The sequence below is a fragment of the Gekko japonicus genome, unplaced genomic scaffold (assembly GCF_001447785.1).
Source record: "Gekko japonicus isolate JY-2015 unplaced genomic scaffold, Gekko_japonicus_V1.1 scaffold386, whole genome shotgun sequence".
Classification (NCBI taxonomy): Eukaryota; Metazoa; Chordata; class Lepidosauria; order Squamata; family Gekkonidae; genus Gekko; species Gekko japonicus.
Genome location: NW_015163100.1, coordinates 669,243 through 683,935, shown reverse-complemented (window position 1 = coordinate 683,935; position 14,693 = coordinate 669,243). Strand labels below are relative to the sequence as shown.

The window sequence follows — 14,693 nt, the reverse complement described above, 5'->3', positions numbered from 1 at the left end:
TCTCTCTTCTAGTTTTGTCTTTGTAGTGTAAGGATGTAGCCTATTTAGCTCTGTTGTTATTTTCATCCCAGTTACCCTTCCCATGCTAGGATTTAGTAAAAACTTTATATTTTAATCACGCATGGACTCTCAGTCTGAATTATTTTACTCTGGCTCTGCTGGGCTATATTATCTCTGCTAAATACCATTTTTTCAATATCTCACTATCACCCAACACATGGCTCTGAATCGTCAGGGGCCCAGTGCCGCGTCAAAGAGGAGAAGGGAACGGGAGGCTGCTCGGGGGAGTGGGGGCTGAGTAGAACCAGCTTATGACCAGTGTTCCCTCTAAGCTGAGTGAGTGTGAGCTAGTTCACGGTTTTTTAGCCTCCGACTCACACAATTTTGTCTCAGCTCAGGAAGGGATGGGCTCCAGAGCAAACTGATTTCTGCAGTAGCCAAATGGCTCGCTCACAACTTTAATGCCAGTAGCTCACAAAGTAGTTTTTTGCTCACAAGGCTCCACAGCTTAGAGGGAGCCTTGCTTATGACTGGAGGGTCTCCGGCGCCACTTGCTCCCTGCCCCCCACCCTTGGCGCCCGCTGATCTCCCCACCTCACCTGCTCCACTTCCCGGAACACGCGCAACAAGTTGCCTGCCAGGGCGCTCCTCACTTCGTTCTCCGTCCAGTTCCTCCGCAGCAGCTCTGCAACCAAGTCTGGGTACTTGGAGACATCCTCCAAGCCAACCGGAACTCTGTGGTGCCGGAGAGCGCCAAGGTGAACCCCGGGAGCAAGAGCCCAGCCTTCCTTGCCCTGCCCCAGCAGGGGCCCCAGGAGGAGGGAGGACCCCACCAAGGGCCCCAGCAAAGATGGGGGGCACCCAGCAGGAGACAGGCAGCATCAGCGGGCCCTGCCGGAGGGGCCAGGAAAGAGAGGCTGCAGGGAGACCCACCCCAGGTCAATCCTTGGCACCCGTAAGCCCCGAGAACCGCCTGTCCTTGCTGGCCCTTTAGCAGGCTGTCCAAGGCAGCGACCGAAGTCGTCTCCAAGCCAGGCCACGTGGCACCCTGTCCCAGGCCGGAGTGTCTCTCAGGACCAGCCTTACACTGGAGGGGCTTGGCTATCCAGCAGGGTTTCCCCCCACCCCACCCCAAGATACCTGCCAACGCCATCGTAGTCTCCTCCGAGTCCGACAGCCTCGGCCCCAGCGACCCGCTTGACGTGGTCCATGTGGTCTGCAGGCAGGAGCAGCAGCAGCAGCGGGTCAGGCAGCCCTGGGGGTGCTTCAGTCCTCCCCACCCGGCCTCCTTCCCCCGCTCCTGGACTTACCCGCCACCTGAGCGAGGGTGGCCTTAGAGCTGCAGGACACGTAGTCATTGTAGAAGTTGACCATCACGAGGCCGCGGGTCTCTTTCTAGGGGGAGAGGCCGCGGGGCGAGGTCAGGCACAAGGAGGGGGCTGGGGCCTGTGAGCCGTGGCACCCTTTCCCTTCCCGTCACAAGGTCTGGAGACCCGGCTCTGCTTCTCACCCTGATGCCACCCAGCCTGGCTGGCTGGCTGGCTGGCTGGCTCCGGAACAAACCCAGTTAAGTGATCACACAGTGAACAATACAACATCGGGGGGGAGGGGGGGAACCATGCGGAAAGACGCTGAGAAAAAGAACAATCAGGACAATATACAAATAAGCAACTCTTAGGAGGCACTATTCAAATTAGAGTGGTAGTAATCAGGGGTCGTTTCCTGCAGGAGTGCACAGGAGTGGACCTCTGGCAGTAAAGAGCCCAGGGGGCGGGCACATGCAACAAGCCCCACCCCCTGCTCCCAGCAGCCCTCAGTCAGAACAAGAAGCAGCCAGGTAAGCTGCAGAGCCTTCCCCCCGGCCCCCCAGTCCAAAACAGTCCAGTGGCACCTTTAAGACCAAGTTTTATTCAGGTACAAGCTCTCCCTCTTCTGCAAGGGCAGATCTGCATGTTCCCCCCCCCCCAAATAGCTAGCAATCCAAAACAGTCCAGTGGAGCCTGAGCGGTGGGTGTTGCCTTCTGACACACTTCCGGTGATGTCAGGGGGGGTGGCACATGCAAATGAGTTATGCTAATGAGCTCCTGCACCTCTTTTTCTGCAAAATGACCCCTGGTAGTAATACATGTATACTTACCTTGGAAAACCATGATGAATGCTTATGATGTACTCTAATCAGCCTCTACTGAGGAAGGCTTTGCACTTGTACTGTAGACTTGTTCTATATTTGTATATTTACCTGTTGGAAGACTGGAAATACATTGCATGCTACCTGCTGGAATACTAAATATGTTTATTATGTGCTGGGTATTTGTAGATGCTATACATGTATTCCTACCACTCTCATTTGAATAGTGCCTAAGAGTTGCTTATTTTTACACTGTCATGATTCTGTTCTTTTTCTTAGCGTCTTTCCGCATGGTCCCCCCTCCCCCCCATATTGTATGGCCCCTGAACAAGCCACAGCGAAGAGTTCCAGCGCTGTCTGCATCAGCCTGCACAGGTCCCACGAAGGGAGAGCTTTATCTGCTTTGCACCCTCCAGAGAAAGAGAGGTGACTGCATGGGCTATGAATCCCTTGCAGCTCTGCAAGTAGGAATTGCCTCTCCTCTCCAAGGCCAGGTTGGGGAGAAGAAAGGGTGCTGATGGGCCTTCCTAGGGGGCACACATCCAGCCTGTGCTGAAAGTGCTGCACTGGCTGCCGATAGCATACCGGATTCGCTTCAAAGTGCTGGTTCTTACCTTTAAAGCCCTAGATGGCCAGGGTCCGACATACCTACGGGACCGCCTCTCCCCATATATTCCTGAACGAGCACTACGGTCCGGGACTAAACATCTCCTGGTGGTTCCAGGTCCCAAAGAGGCCAGACTAGCGGCGACTAGGGCTAGGGCTTTTTCGGTGGCGGCTCCTACCTGGTGGAACGAGCTCCCAGAGGAGATCCGGGCCCTGCGGGACCTTGCACAGTTCCGCAGGGCCTGCAAGACGGAGCTCTTCCGCCAGGCGTTTGAGTAGGAGCCGCCACGACTGTTACCATCTGTCCTAGCCCTTATTACCAACTCGCCGTGAGTGCAAAAGTGGTGGTACTGCGTGGAACTGTGGCCACTAAGGATACCACCCTGGTGACGTCATCGGTTCCCTTGTTAGTTGTTGTGGAGAGCGCTTATGTTGCACTGAATGTTTTTAAAATGCAGTTTTAATGTTTTATGTACTGGGCATTGGCCCCATCTGTACGCTGCCCTGAGCCCGTTCGCGGGGAGGGCGGGTTATAAATTTAAATAAATAAATAAAGGGAACCAGTAGGGCTACCTCAAGGGGGTCAGGCGGGGAGCTGCCCCACAAGATGAGAGCCGGGATGTCTTTCTTGTGGTGGGGGTGAGGGGGGGCTTCTCTTCCTCCAAGCTGTCCCCCACCAGTGCCTCTGGCACAAGCCCGCCCTGCCCGGCCCTGGCCTCACTCACCACTCGGAGGAGCACGTCGTCGGGCACGTTGCGTCGGCTGGGGCAGATGGCGTAGGCAGAGGAGTGACTGAAGATCACTGGTGCTCTGGAGACGCTCAGGGCATCGTTCATGGTCTCCACCGAGACGTGAGCCAGGTCGACCATCATGCCCAAACGGTTCATCTCCTTAACCACGCGCTGAGCCAGGGAGGGGGAAAGGGAGATTGGGAAGATCGTGCTGTAGAAGCCAGAACCCTCTGTGCGGGGCAGGGGCTGCGTAAGGGTGTACAGGCGGGTGTTCCTGCAACTCACTCACAATAGATACTTCGAAAGGCCATCTAGAAAACGGAGTGGACTTGCCCTGAGCAACGCCGTTTGTGAACCCACCCACTCTGGGCAGGTGGGACGCTGCGGAGATTTGGAGGATAACGGAATACATGGCAGGTCACCCGAGGAGTAGAGGCCTGGCTTGGATTGCATGGCTTAGGTTTGCATCCAGCCCCCTGTCTTTTCCGGGTGAACATGGACCTCTGGATGCTGGGAACCTTTTCCAAAGCGGTAGCGCTTGCGGGGCTTAATCTCTATCCATCAGGACATCTAGGTAAGTGGCAATTGTGTTAGTCTGTGCGGTTTGGAAGCGGGTGATTGCAATGCTTTCAGGGAGAAGCAATAACTGTTCCTGGGCCGTGTCCTTTCCCGTGGTTTTCTCCCTGCAGGGGACTGAATCTTTCATGCCGGGAGTGCAAGTGTGGAAGCAGGGCAGAGCCTCTGAGCGGAGCGACAAAGCGTCCCTTGCTCCAGGGGCTGCTCTCCCACCACAGCAGAGCTGCCCTTCTGCCGCCTGCCTGCCTTCTTCCTTCATCTCACCTTCCCAAAGCTGGAGAGCCCGTGGTGCACTGGCTCCTCTGCCGCTGTGTCCACCAGCCAGTTGTCAGCCCTGCCGAAGGAAGCAAGCAAGAAGGCAGCCAACGAGGAAGGGGGGAGGCACAAAGGGGCAACAGCCCCCTCCTGTGTCCCCCTCCTGAAGACAGGCCCACCCCTCTGTTTCCTCCTCCTCCCCCCAAGGGCCAACCCATGTTCCCCTCCGCTCCACCCCCAAAAGAGCCCATGCATGTGGCATGGGCCTTGCACACCGGATGTGACCCTGCCTGGCCACTGCCCCCTTGGACCTGCGGCTTCTTCAGATGCCTGCAAGCCGGCTGTGTTTACTGTGTGGCAAGAGAACTGCACTCTGCACAGGCTCGGGGGTATCTCATCTCCTCCATCTCTCCCACACAAACAACCCCACGGCTTCAGCTGGCCCGAGGCCTTACCAGGGGGTGTTGCAGCTGTGCGTGAGGGTCATATAGCGGACCCCCAACTGGTAGAAGGTGCGCAGGACGCCCAAGCTGCTGTCGATGGAGTGCCCGCCCTCCACGCCAATCAGGCTGGCCACGTGGCCCGTGTGGAAGGCTTCCTCGATCCCTGCAAGGCAAGCATCCCCTGTGGGCGCAGGACCAAGCCCAGGGTGGGCAGAGAGAAGGGGCAGGGGAGTGGCGGCGGGTGAAGCGGCCGCAAACTGCTCTCTTCTTGCCTGGCCTATGCCTCTCCCCAACATTACTGGATTCAGCTTGGAAGAGGATGCTGTGTGCCACGTCAGTGATGAGTGGGGGAATTCTGGCAAAGGCTGCTTCTCCTGACAGGGTCTTGCAATGAGGGAAAAGCCGGCACTTGCTGAATCATCCCTTCTACCCCACTGTGAAAAGTGCCCTGTGCAGAAACCGGCAGCTTCACCAGCCTTTCACCATCACAATGGCATAAGAGCCAGGTCCCCGGGTGTGGGCTGGAGGCTGCAAAGGGAACCCTCTCCATGGCACGGCTGATCAAACGGGCACCTCTCCTAGACATAGGATCTGTGGTGGGTGGGGTTGGGATACCCCTCTTCCCCCACCCTTACCGGCACTGTTGGTGACGCACGTCAAGGCTTCCGGGTACTGAAGACACATCCGATGGATAACATCAATCTGTTCCAGGGTCCGCTTCACGGCATCCTTGTACTGGGTCTCGCAGGGCACGTAGGCGGCCCAGAACTGACCGTGAGAAAGGGGAGCAAAAGGTGAGTCTCTGGGGTAAGCTCAAAAACTGTCTGGCCCTTGGAACCTGGGTGCAAGCCTCACAGCCACTGGGGGAGGGGATGTGTTGGTGCCTTAGTAAAGGTAAAGGTTCCCTTGCTCGAAAGCCAGTCGAATCCGACTCTAGGGTTGCTGTGCTCATCTCTGTTTCAAAGCTGAAGAGCCAGCGCTGTCCGAAGATATTTTCGTGGTCATGTGGCCAGCATGACTCAACACCAAGGCGCACGGAACGCTGTTCCCTTCCCACTGAAGTGGTCCCTATTTATCTACTTGCAATTTCTTGCTTTCGAACTGCTCGGTTGGCAGGAGCTGGGGCCAGAGATGGGAGCTCACTCCGTCATGCGGCACACTCAGGTCTCGAACTGCTGAACTACCAACCTTCCACAGCCTGCAGTTCAGCATCTTAACCACTTGAGCCACCGCAGCTCCTTGGCACCTCCACAAACCTTTGTTGGGATATTTGTGAGTTCTCTTCCTATTCGTCATGAAAGCATTTCCCCACTTGTTATGCATGCTAGTTTCTAGTGAGAGATCCAACAGAATCGTCTGCACATTTTTCCTGCTAGAGCAAGGTGATAGAATACATAATTAGCCAGTGTTGGGATTCTTCGATTGGTTAATCAATAGTTTGGGGATGAGCCAAGGGAGAGAGCACGGGGTTTCAGTTTATTGCTCTTTGTCCTTTCTCCCTGAAGTTTCCTCCGAGTCTCAAGTTAAGTTCTTAGAGAAGCGACATGTAGCTTAGAGCTAGTGAGGATGATTTATTTTACTTTTGTTCTCCAAGTTCCCTTTACCTAATCTTTAGAAAAGTTATCTTTTTATAGACAAAAACACATGTGTCTGGCTGCTTCAATCTCATTCTGCTATTGTTGAACCTCCATACCTAACAAAAACACTCATACGCTGGGTGTTAACAGGTATCACAATCAATTAACTCTAAGTACAGTCTTGAGCACCTTGCAAAGACAGGAACGTCTGTGCAATGTTTGAGAGCAGGAAGGAGGCATGCCGCGGATCTTGGTCCCACAGAATGTTTCCTGCAGCATCCACCGACAGCTTGAAAGCAACCCGAATACATAGCAAAGGTTTTGTTTCATAGTATGAAGACTGGCAACCTAGCAGTTTGAAAGCAAGAAATTGCAAGTAGATAAATAGGTACCACTTCGGTGGGAAGGTAACAGCGTTCTGTGCGCCTTGGTGTTTAGTCATGCTGGCCACATGACCACGGAAACGTCTTCGGACAGCGCTGGCTCTTCAGCTTTGAAACGGAGATGAGCATCGCAACCCTAGAGTCGGATTCGACTGGCTTTCGAGCAAGGGAACCTTTACCTTTACCTTTATGAAGACTGGAGATAGGTTTTTTAAAGTGCTTGTGGGCTTAAGAAGATGCAAAATGTCTGACTAGGAAGAGCCCTTCCTGCATTTCTGTGCCTCCCCTCTGATCCCCTCCAGGTCTTGCCCCTTACCTGTGCCCCCACATGTCCCATCTTCAGCTTGGGGAGGTTGGTGTGGGTGCCTTGGAGCTGAGACAGATTAGCTGCCGGCAAGGAGAGCTCGTTGTTGAACCTGCTGAGCATCTGCCAGGGTAAGTCGTTGTGCCTAGAACCAGAGAGGGCAAGTGGCTGAGCGAGAGCAGAAGCCTTGCCTTCAGACCGCTGCCTGAATTGGGGACCATCGACTGTTCCTGCATCTCCTGGCATGGCAGACATCTGCCAGTCTATTCCAGAGAGGCTGTGGTTTGAGATGCATCTCTCTTTGCCATATACACCTATTATAGAATCATAGAATGTTAGAGTTGGAAGGGACCTTGCAGGTCATCTAGTCCAACCCCCTGCACTCTGCAGGAGCATAGCTGAAAGAGAGCCCTACATACCTACAACATACCCGAAAGATGGTCGTCCAGCCTCCGCTTGAAAACGTCCAGCAGAGCATCCACCACCTCCCGAGGCAGACTGTTCCACTGCTCAACCACTCTTACAGTTAGGAAATTTCTCCTGATATTTAGCCGGTAACGACTCCCTTGTCATTTCCACCCATAGTCTTGCAATTTTTGCAATATTATGGTGGTGGAGGAAATTTTGACATGAGAGTTCTGGATCTCTTTTTGTGTGGTTGGTTGCCGGTTGTTTTATTTGGTTGGATGTCCAGTTCTGACTTCTGTTATCAAACTTTGCTGGTCTTTGCTATTAAATATTGTACTTTTTAAACTGTTGTTTTAGCACCATGGTTTTTTAAAAAACTGATTCTGCAGACCCTCATAAGGTAGAAGGACAGGTGAGAAATGTTTTATTACATATATACAGAAAGCTGCTTCTCTGGAATTTTGTGCCATACAATCATTTGCACATTGCTTGGGCAACATAAAGTCCGAACGCACTTGAAGCTGCCTTATACTGGATCAGACCGTGGCCCATCCGGGTCTGCACAGACTGGCAGTGGTTGTCCAGGGTCTCAAGCAGAGGTCTTCCATGCATCATCTACTGCCTGGTCCTTCCAGCGGGAGATACCAAGGATTGAACCCCTAGGACCTTCTGCATGCCGAGCAGATGCTCTACCACTGAGCCACCTGCTGGCCTGTCCAAAAGTTTCTTTCTCAAGCATGTGCTAACTGATCAAGAATAGCTGCTAATGAGCTGATTGTCATTTCCTGGCCATGTAGTTAATTAATATGGAAGCTGAAAGCAGACTCAGGTTCTCCAAACCAGGAGGTAAGCTGATGTCAAAAACTTGGGAAGGTGATCTTTCTCTGCAATGCTAAATCCTCCATAAAGCTGACTATGCTTCAGCTGTCTCGCCTGGAGTTTTAGTGTGTCTGTGGCTGCCTCCTGCTGTTGATAAGGAGGGGTCCCTGTGGCCTTTGAATCTCCACCTGCTCCCTCTAACAGGGAGCTTTGGCAACGGAAACAGAGTGCTTTGGCAACCGCATTGCAATTAAAAATCTGGCCTCTCAAGACCACATTTGCTAGCTCTCATGTCCGGAAACTCGTAAGCTGCAAGAAGAAACCACGCCAACAGAATCGCTCCTCTGGATCCAGCACCAGGTCCCAGCTGAGAGGAACTGACCAGAGGACAGAGGAGCAGGCTTCCCTTAATCTTTCGCCTGTGACTTGGACGGCGCAATCTCACCTGATCTCGGAAGCTAAGCTGGTCCGGCCCTGGTTAGTATAAATGAACACATGAAGCTCCCTGACAACGAATCAGACCCTTGGTCTATCAAGGTGGGTCTTGTCTACTCAGACTGGCAGCCGCTCTCCTGGGTCTCAGGCGGAGGTCTTTCCCAGAACCTCCTGCCTGGTCCTTTCAACTGGAGATGCTGCTGGGGACTGAACCTGGGACCTTCTGCATGCCAAGCAGAGGGTCTGCCACTGAGCCACAGCCCCTCTTGACAGCTCTCCAGGGTCTCAGGCTGAGGTCTTTCCCAGAACCTCCTGCCTGGTCCTTTCAACTGGAGATGCTGCTGGGGACTGAACCTGGGACCTTCTGCATGCCAAGCAGAGGGTCTGCCACTGAGCCACAGCCCCTCTTGACAGCTTTCCAGGGTCTCAGGCTGAGGTCTTTCCCATCACCTCCTGCCTGGTCCTTTCAACTGGAGATGCTGCTGGGGACTGAACCTGGGACCTTCTGCATGCCAAGCAGAGGCTCTGCCACTGAGCCACAGCCCCTCTTTACAGCTCTCCAGGGTCTCAGGCTGAGGTCTTTCACAGAACCTCCTGCCTGGTCCTTTCAACTGGAGATGCTGCTGGGGACTGAACCTGGGACCTTCTGCATGCCAAGCAGAGGCTCGGCCACTGAGCTACACCCCCTCCCTTCACCCTGGGTCTAAGATGTTAGAAATGGGTGGGAAAGCACCAAAGAAGGCCAGGGTCTCTATGCAGAGGCAGGCAGTACCAAACCACCTCTGTTAACCTCTTGCCTTGAAAGCCCTACTGGGTCTCTGTGTCAGCTGTGACCTGATGATAAAAAAGAAAAGTGGCATTTAGAAAGGGTAAGCATTGGACATAACGGCAGGCTCTTTTCTCCCCGTAAAACGAAGGTTGCTTTCTAGGTAGACAGTGTGGCTTTTTACGGGAATCATTGAGTCATTATGTCCCTGTGTGCTGTGCTAAGGTGCAGGTGGATCCCTGCTGTAGGGACTGAAGGACAGTGTCGGGATCACTTCCTTAAGACCTCCAAACCAGGCTGTTCAAGAGGGGAAAGGCACTCTGGGCATGCTCAGAGGCACACACTCACAGCTCCCCCTTTCCTCGAAAGCTCAGCATGGAGCTGCATTCTCCCAGCACTTCTCTTCTTGTGGTGGCCTCGAGCCCACTTGGGGCCACCCAAAGGAAGATCGGTGGGTTCAAAGACCTGGAGACCGAAGCCCCCGGCTGCCCTGGCCAAGTGCCCCCCCCTTCTGCCTCACCCCAGAGCCTGCAGGGAGCTTGCCAGGCACTGGGTGGTGCCAAGGACGTTTGCCCGATCACCTAGTTCTCCTTGCTGTTTAATGATTCGCCTCCTGAGCAGACCCACCCTGTGCGAAAGCCAGAGCTAAGGAGCTGCAGAGCCCAAGGGAGGAAGGGCAGCCATGCCGGATCAGGCCCAGGGCGTGGTCCATCAGGTGCAGCACCCTGGTCCTCGCAGCAGCCGCCCAGATGCCTCTGGAAGGGCTACAGGCCAGGGAAGGAAGCCCAAGGCTCCCGCCCCCCCACCCGACTCCAGCACTGGCATCCAGTGGGCTACTGCTGGGGTGGGGGTGGGGGGCTGATCACCAAGTTGAGTCGGCTCGGATTCGAGGGAGTCGTCTGATGAAAGCAAGGGCTCCTCCAGAAGGCCACAACCCCGAGGATTCTGGAGCTGGCCAGAAGAGCCCAGGACGCTGAGAATCTGGGGGGCCGGCGGTTCTCTAGCCCACGCCAAGTCCCGTCCGCACCTTTCCTTTTGGCTGGGCTCCTGCTTCCCAGCCAAACAATTTCTCTCTGCCTCTGGAGAACAAGGAGGCTGGCCAAGGAACATAAGAACCTACGGAAAGCCAGTGTTGGATCAGGCCCATGGCCCATCCAGTCCAACACTCTGCTTGTCACGCAGGGGCCAAAAATACCAGGGGCCAACAGGAGGTCCACCAGTGGGGCCAGGACACTAGAAGCCCTCCCACTGTGGCCCCCCTCCCCAAGCACCAAGAATGCGGAGCCTCCCTTGCCCCAGACCGAGAGTCTGAGTGAGTGTGGCTGATGGCCACTGATGGACCTCTGCTCCATATGCTTATCTAATCCCCTCTTGAAGCCGTCCCTGCTTGTAGCCGCTGCCACCTCCTGTGGCAGTGAGTTCCATGTGTTAGCTCTGCTTAGTTCTGCTGAGCCTCCAGGGATGCCGGGACAGCTCAATTCGAGTCCAGTCGCACTTTAGAGACCCACAAGATTGTCGGGGCAGGGACTTTTGAGAGTCCAAGCCCCCTTCGTCAGAGGGGCACTTCAGAGAGATGCCTTGGCTCTGCCCAGCCCACCTCTGGACGGCGGCCCGCTGGACCAGATTCACCACCTGGAACTTGCCACATGTGAAAGGGCTGGTCGTAGTGAAGCTATTCCCAGCACCTTAGACACCCCTGCTCACTCGCTTTCGTGCAGTAGTGAGACCCAGACTTGGCCGGCAGCCCGTCTCCCCCGGGAGAGACTCCCCCGGTGGGCCACTCCTCACGCCAAGCGGAAGGCCCTGACGGGGCGGGTCTTACCCATCAATGGCAGGGGTCGTGCTCATGATCCTCTGGGCCTCCAGCAAAAACGGGTCTGCGGCACAGAGGAGGAGGCCGGAGAGGAGCAAGCAGCTGGGCAGCAGCATTCCGGCGAGGGGCCTGGGTGGGTGCTGGGCGCAGGAGGTCTCCGAGAGGCGTGCAGAGTTCTCCTGTAGGGAGATCCAAAAGTGGGACTCTGAGAAATGTGCCTCTGGTCCCAGGAGAGATGGTTCCCCTTGATTCCTGCCGCGGGTTCCGCCAGGCAGGTGCGGGTTGTGGGCCCTGCACGCCACCTCGGGGTGAATAAATAACTGCTTGGGAGGAGCCAGGGTGCAGTCTCAGCTGGCCGAACTCCCACCACCTGGCACACAAGGGTGAAGTTGGGGGGTGGGGTTTCGGCCTCCTCCCCTCCCGAGGGGAATGGATATTTCCAGGGGGGAGCTGCAGCTCGGGACACATGAGGCCGCCTCACAGTGAACCAGACGCCCCCCCCCCTCCATCAAGGTCAGCAATGTCTACTCCGGTGGGCAGCAGCAATTCCAGGGGGGGGTCTGGAAGAGGTCTTTCCATCACCTACTGTCTGGTCCTTTGTCCTGAAGATGCTGCAGATTGAACCTGGAACTTCCTGCATGCCAAGCAGAGCCTCTGTCACTGAGTCATGGCCCCCTGACGAGCCTGTACGCGAGGTGGAGAACCGCAGAGAAGTCCCTGTCTGAACATCTCTGTCTGCTTCTGCGCCTGAGCCCTCAAAGTGACTTCCAAATAAAAGCGCGTTTAAACTATAATTGTCGACCACGAAAACTTCATGTCGGGTAACCTGAACTTCAAGCTTTTGACGAGAAATGGGCTCTTGTTCCCAAGCATCTGCAACAATAAATGTGTTATTCTTGAAGACACCACAAGACATGTTACAAAATGTTTGTGGAGCAAAGGTGCGCTCATTCACACCGCACCCGAGGCTTGCCTTTTGTAGAAGCCCAGCAGCTTCTGGCATGAATGAAAGCAGATCCCAGCAGTCAGGAGCTGGGAAGGCCAGAGGCCAACCAGAAGAGCCCTGCTGGGTCAGACCAGTGAGGGTTCACCTAGTCCAGCATCCCGTCTCACCCAATAGCCAACTAGTTCCTCTGGAGGGCCAACAACAGGGCAGAGAGGCCGAGGCCTTCATAAGAACCTCAGAAGAGCCGTGCTGGGTCAGACCAGGGGGGGGGTCCCCCTAGTCCAGCATCCTGTCTCATGCAGTGGCCAGCCAGTTCCTCTGGAGGACCAACAACAGGGCAGAGAGGCCTGGGTCTTCCCCCGATGTGTTCTCCTGGCACTGAGATTCGGAGGCTGACTGTCTCTGAACATGAAGGTTCCCTTTGGTCACCATGGCTATTAGCCACGGATAGACCTGCCCTCGGTGAATCTGTCTAACCTCAATTTAAAGCTGTCTATGTGTAAAAGGCCCTGACTTGGATAGCCCAGGATGGCCTGATCTTGTAATATCTCAGAAGGTAAGCAGGGTTGGTCCTGGGTAGTATTTGGATGGGAAACCGTCAAGGAAGTCGAAGGTTGCTGTCAGAGGCAGGCAGTAGCAAAGCCCCTCTGAAAACCTTACAGGGTTGTTGCAAGTCAATTGCGACCTGACAGCAAGAAAGCCAGGAAGTGCAAATGAGCTGCAGATGAAATGCACACAGACACTCATCTCAGAAGGAGCATCCTAGGAGTGCCTTTTCTTCCCCCGGGCATTTGGAGGGGGAGGCGTCCTCCCTTGGAAGGATGCTTGGCAACCTGTCCCTCCTAGCACCAGTTAAACCGGCTGTCAAGGCTGGAGGGAGGGCAAGACCCCTCTCTGCCTCAGGCCTCGGAGAACCCTCTGCAAGCAGAGGAGACTGAGGACTCTCCCGTTCACTTCCGTCCAAATAGGGCAAACCCCTGTAGCTTTGCCCCAGACTTCTTGCCACTTGCATGGGAAAGCAGGGGGTGCTGAACAGCCTGTCTTTAAGGTACAAGATAAGCGTCAGCCATGTGAACACACAGGCCTTAAACACCTGTGGGCAACTGGCACTGAGGCCCGCAGCTACCGGGGGGACGGAGGAGGAGGGTGCATAGTGCCAGTGTCCTTCAGAAATAGGCCATGCCCCCTCTCTGAATCCCCCAGCTTTTATGGAGGGGGGGGGAGAGGGGAAAAAAAGCCTGGCCCTTTTCATTGTGGAGATATAAGGGGAAACATGCAAGCAATTCCCCACAAGATCTCCTGTGAAGGAATGAGGTGGTGAAAACAGCAACAGTGGCTGGGGCTGGCGGTTAATTTCACTTTATCCAGCTCCATTTTCTTATCTGTTCTGTCCCACCACCTTTTCTCCCCTTGCTTCCTTCTGGCTTGTTTCTCTGCTCTTTCGTGCCCACAGGGCCAAGACAGAACACTGAGCAGAGAACTATGCTGGGGATTGTTAGGAAAGGAACTGAAAACAAATCAGCCAGTATCATGATGCCCCTGTATAAATTGATGGTGCGACCTCATTTGGAATACTGTGTGCAATTTTGGTCACCACACCTCAGAAAGGAGATTATAGCATTGGGGAAAGTGCCGAAAAGGGCAACTCGAATAATTAAAGGATTGGAACACTTTCCCTATGAGGAAAGGTTAAAGTGCTTGGGGCTCTTTAGCTTGGAGAAATGATGGCTGAAGGGTGACATGATCGAGGTTTATATGATTATGCGTGGGATAGAGCAGGTAGAGAAAGAAGTCCTTTTCTCCCTTTCTCACAATACAAGAACTCGTGGGCACTCCATGAAACTGCAGGGATGCATGCATTCTTGGTGCTTGGGGGGGGGGGGCAACAGTGGGAGGGCTTCTGGTGTCCTGGCCCCACTGCTGGACCTCCTGAGGGCACCTGGTATTTCTGGCCACTGTGTGAGAGAGTGTTGGACTGGATGGGCCACTGGCCTGATCCAACACTGGCTCCTCTTATGTTCTTATGAACGGGAAAGAGATTTATTCTATTTTGAGGTTGCCCTCTCTATTTGCAATGGACAATTTGCCTAAAGAATGGGTGTGTGTGTGTGCGTGCAGAAGCAGAGAAATCAGTGCCCATTTTCGCTTCACCCGGTTCATCATCAGTTGCAAAGCACCTTGCTGTGGCTGGTGGAGGAGCATGTATGCCTTTGAGCATGTGCAGAGTGACTTTTCCTAACCCGTGGGTAACCACCTCGAAGCTGAGATCAGAGCTCAAGGAGCAAAGGAGGAGCAGTCCCAGAGAGGGCGCGGCACCCGGCGGTGTCAAGCGTCCGGCCAGCAAGTCCGACGGTTCACGCGGCTGGTTCAAGGTGACGTCCCGCCGCGGGGACTGACTGGAAGGACGCGGCCCGGTGGCAGAGCCCTGCTGCAGCGCGCTCCTGCCCCCGGCCGACAAACCCCAACTCCGCGCCCGCGGGCACCAAAGCCCCTGGGAGAGCCC

The 14,693-nt window shown here is 54.8% G+C and overlaps 1 protein-coding gene across 1 annotated transcript in view; it reads right to left on the bottom strand.

The window, feature by feature from the left end:
• Nucleotides 1–11,360, bottom strand: part of DPEP1 (dipeptidase 1 (renal)) — an 11,807-nt gene extending 447 nt beyond the window's left edge. The window contains exons 1-9 of the mRNA XM_015406685.1: nt 11,254–11,360; nt 7,016–7,148; nt 5,375–5,507; nt 4,752–4,902; nt 4,306–4,375; nt 3,456–3,636; nt 1,311–1,391; nt 1,141–1,216; nt 600–735 (exon numbers count right to left, since the gene is read on the bottom strand). Of these exons, the coding sequence (XP_015262171.1) occupies nt 600–735; nt 1,141–1,216; nt 1,311–1,391; nt 3,456–3,636; nt 4,306–4,375; nt 4,752–4,902; nt 5,375–5,507; nt 7,016–7,148; nt 11,254–11,360 (1,068 nt within the window). The remainder of the gene's footprint in view (nt 1–599; nt 736–1,140; nt 1,217–1,310; nt 1,392–3,455; nt 3,637–4,305; nt 4,376–4,751; nt 4,903–5,374; nt 5,508–7,015; nt 7,149–11,253) is intronic.
• Nucleotides 11,361–14,693: the final 3,333 nt, after the last annotated feature.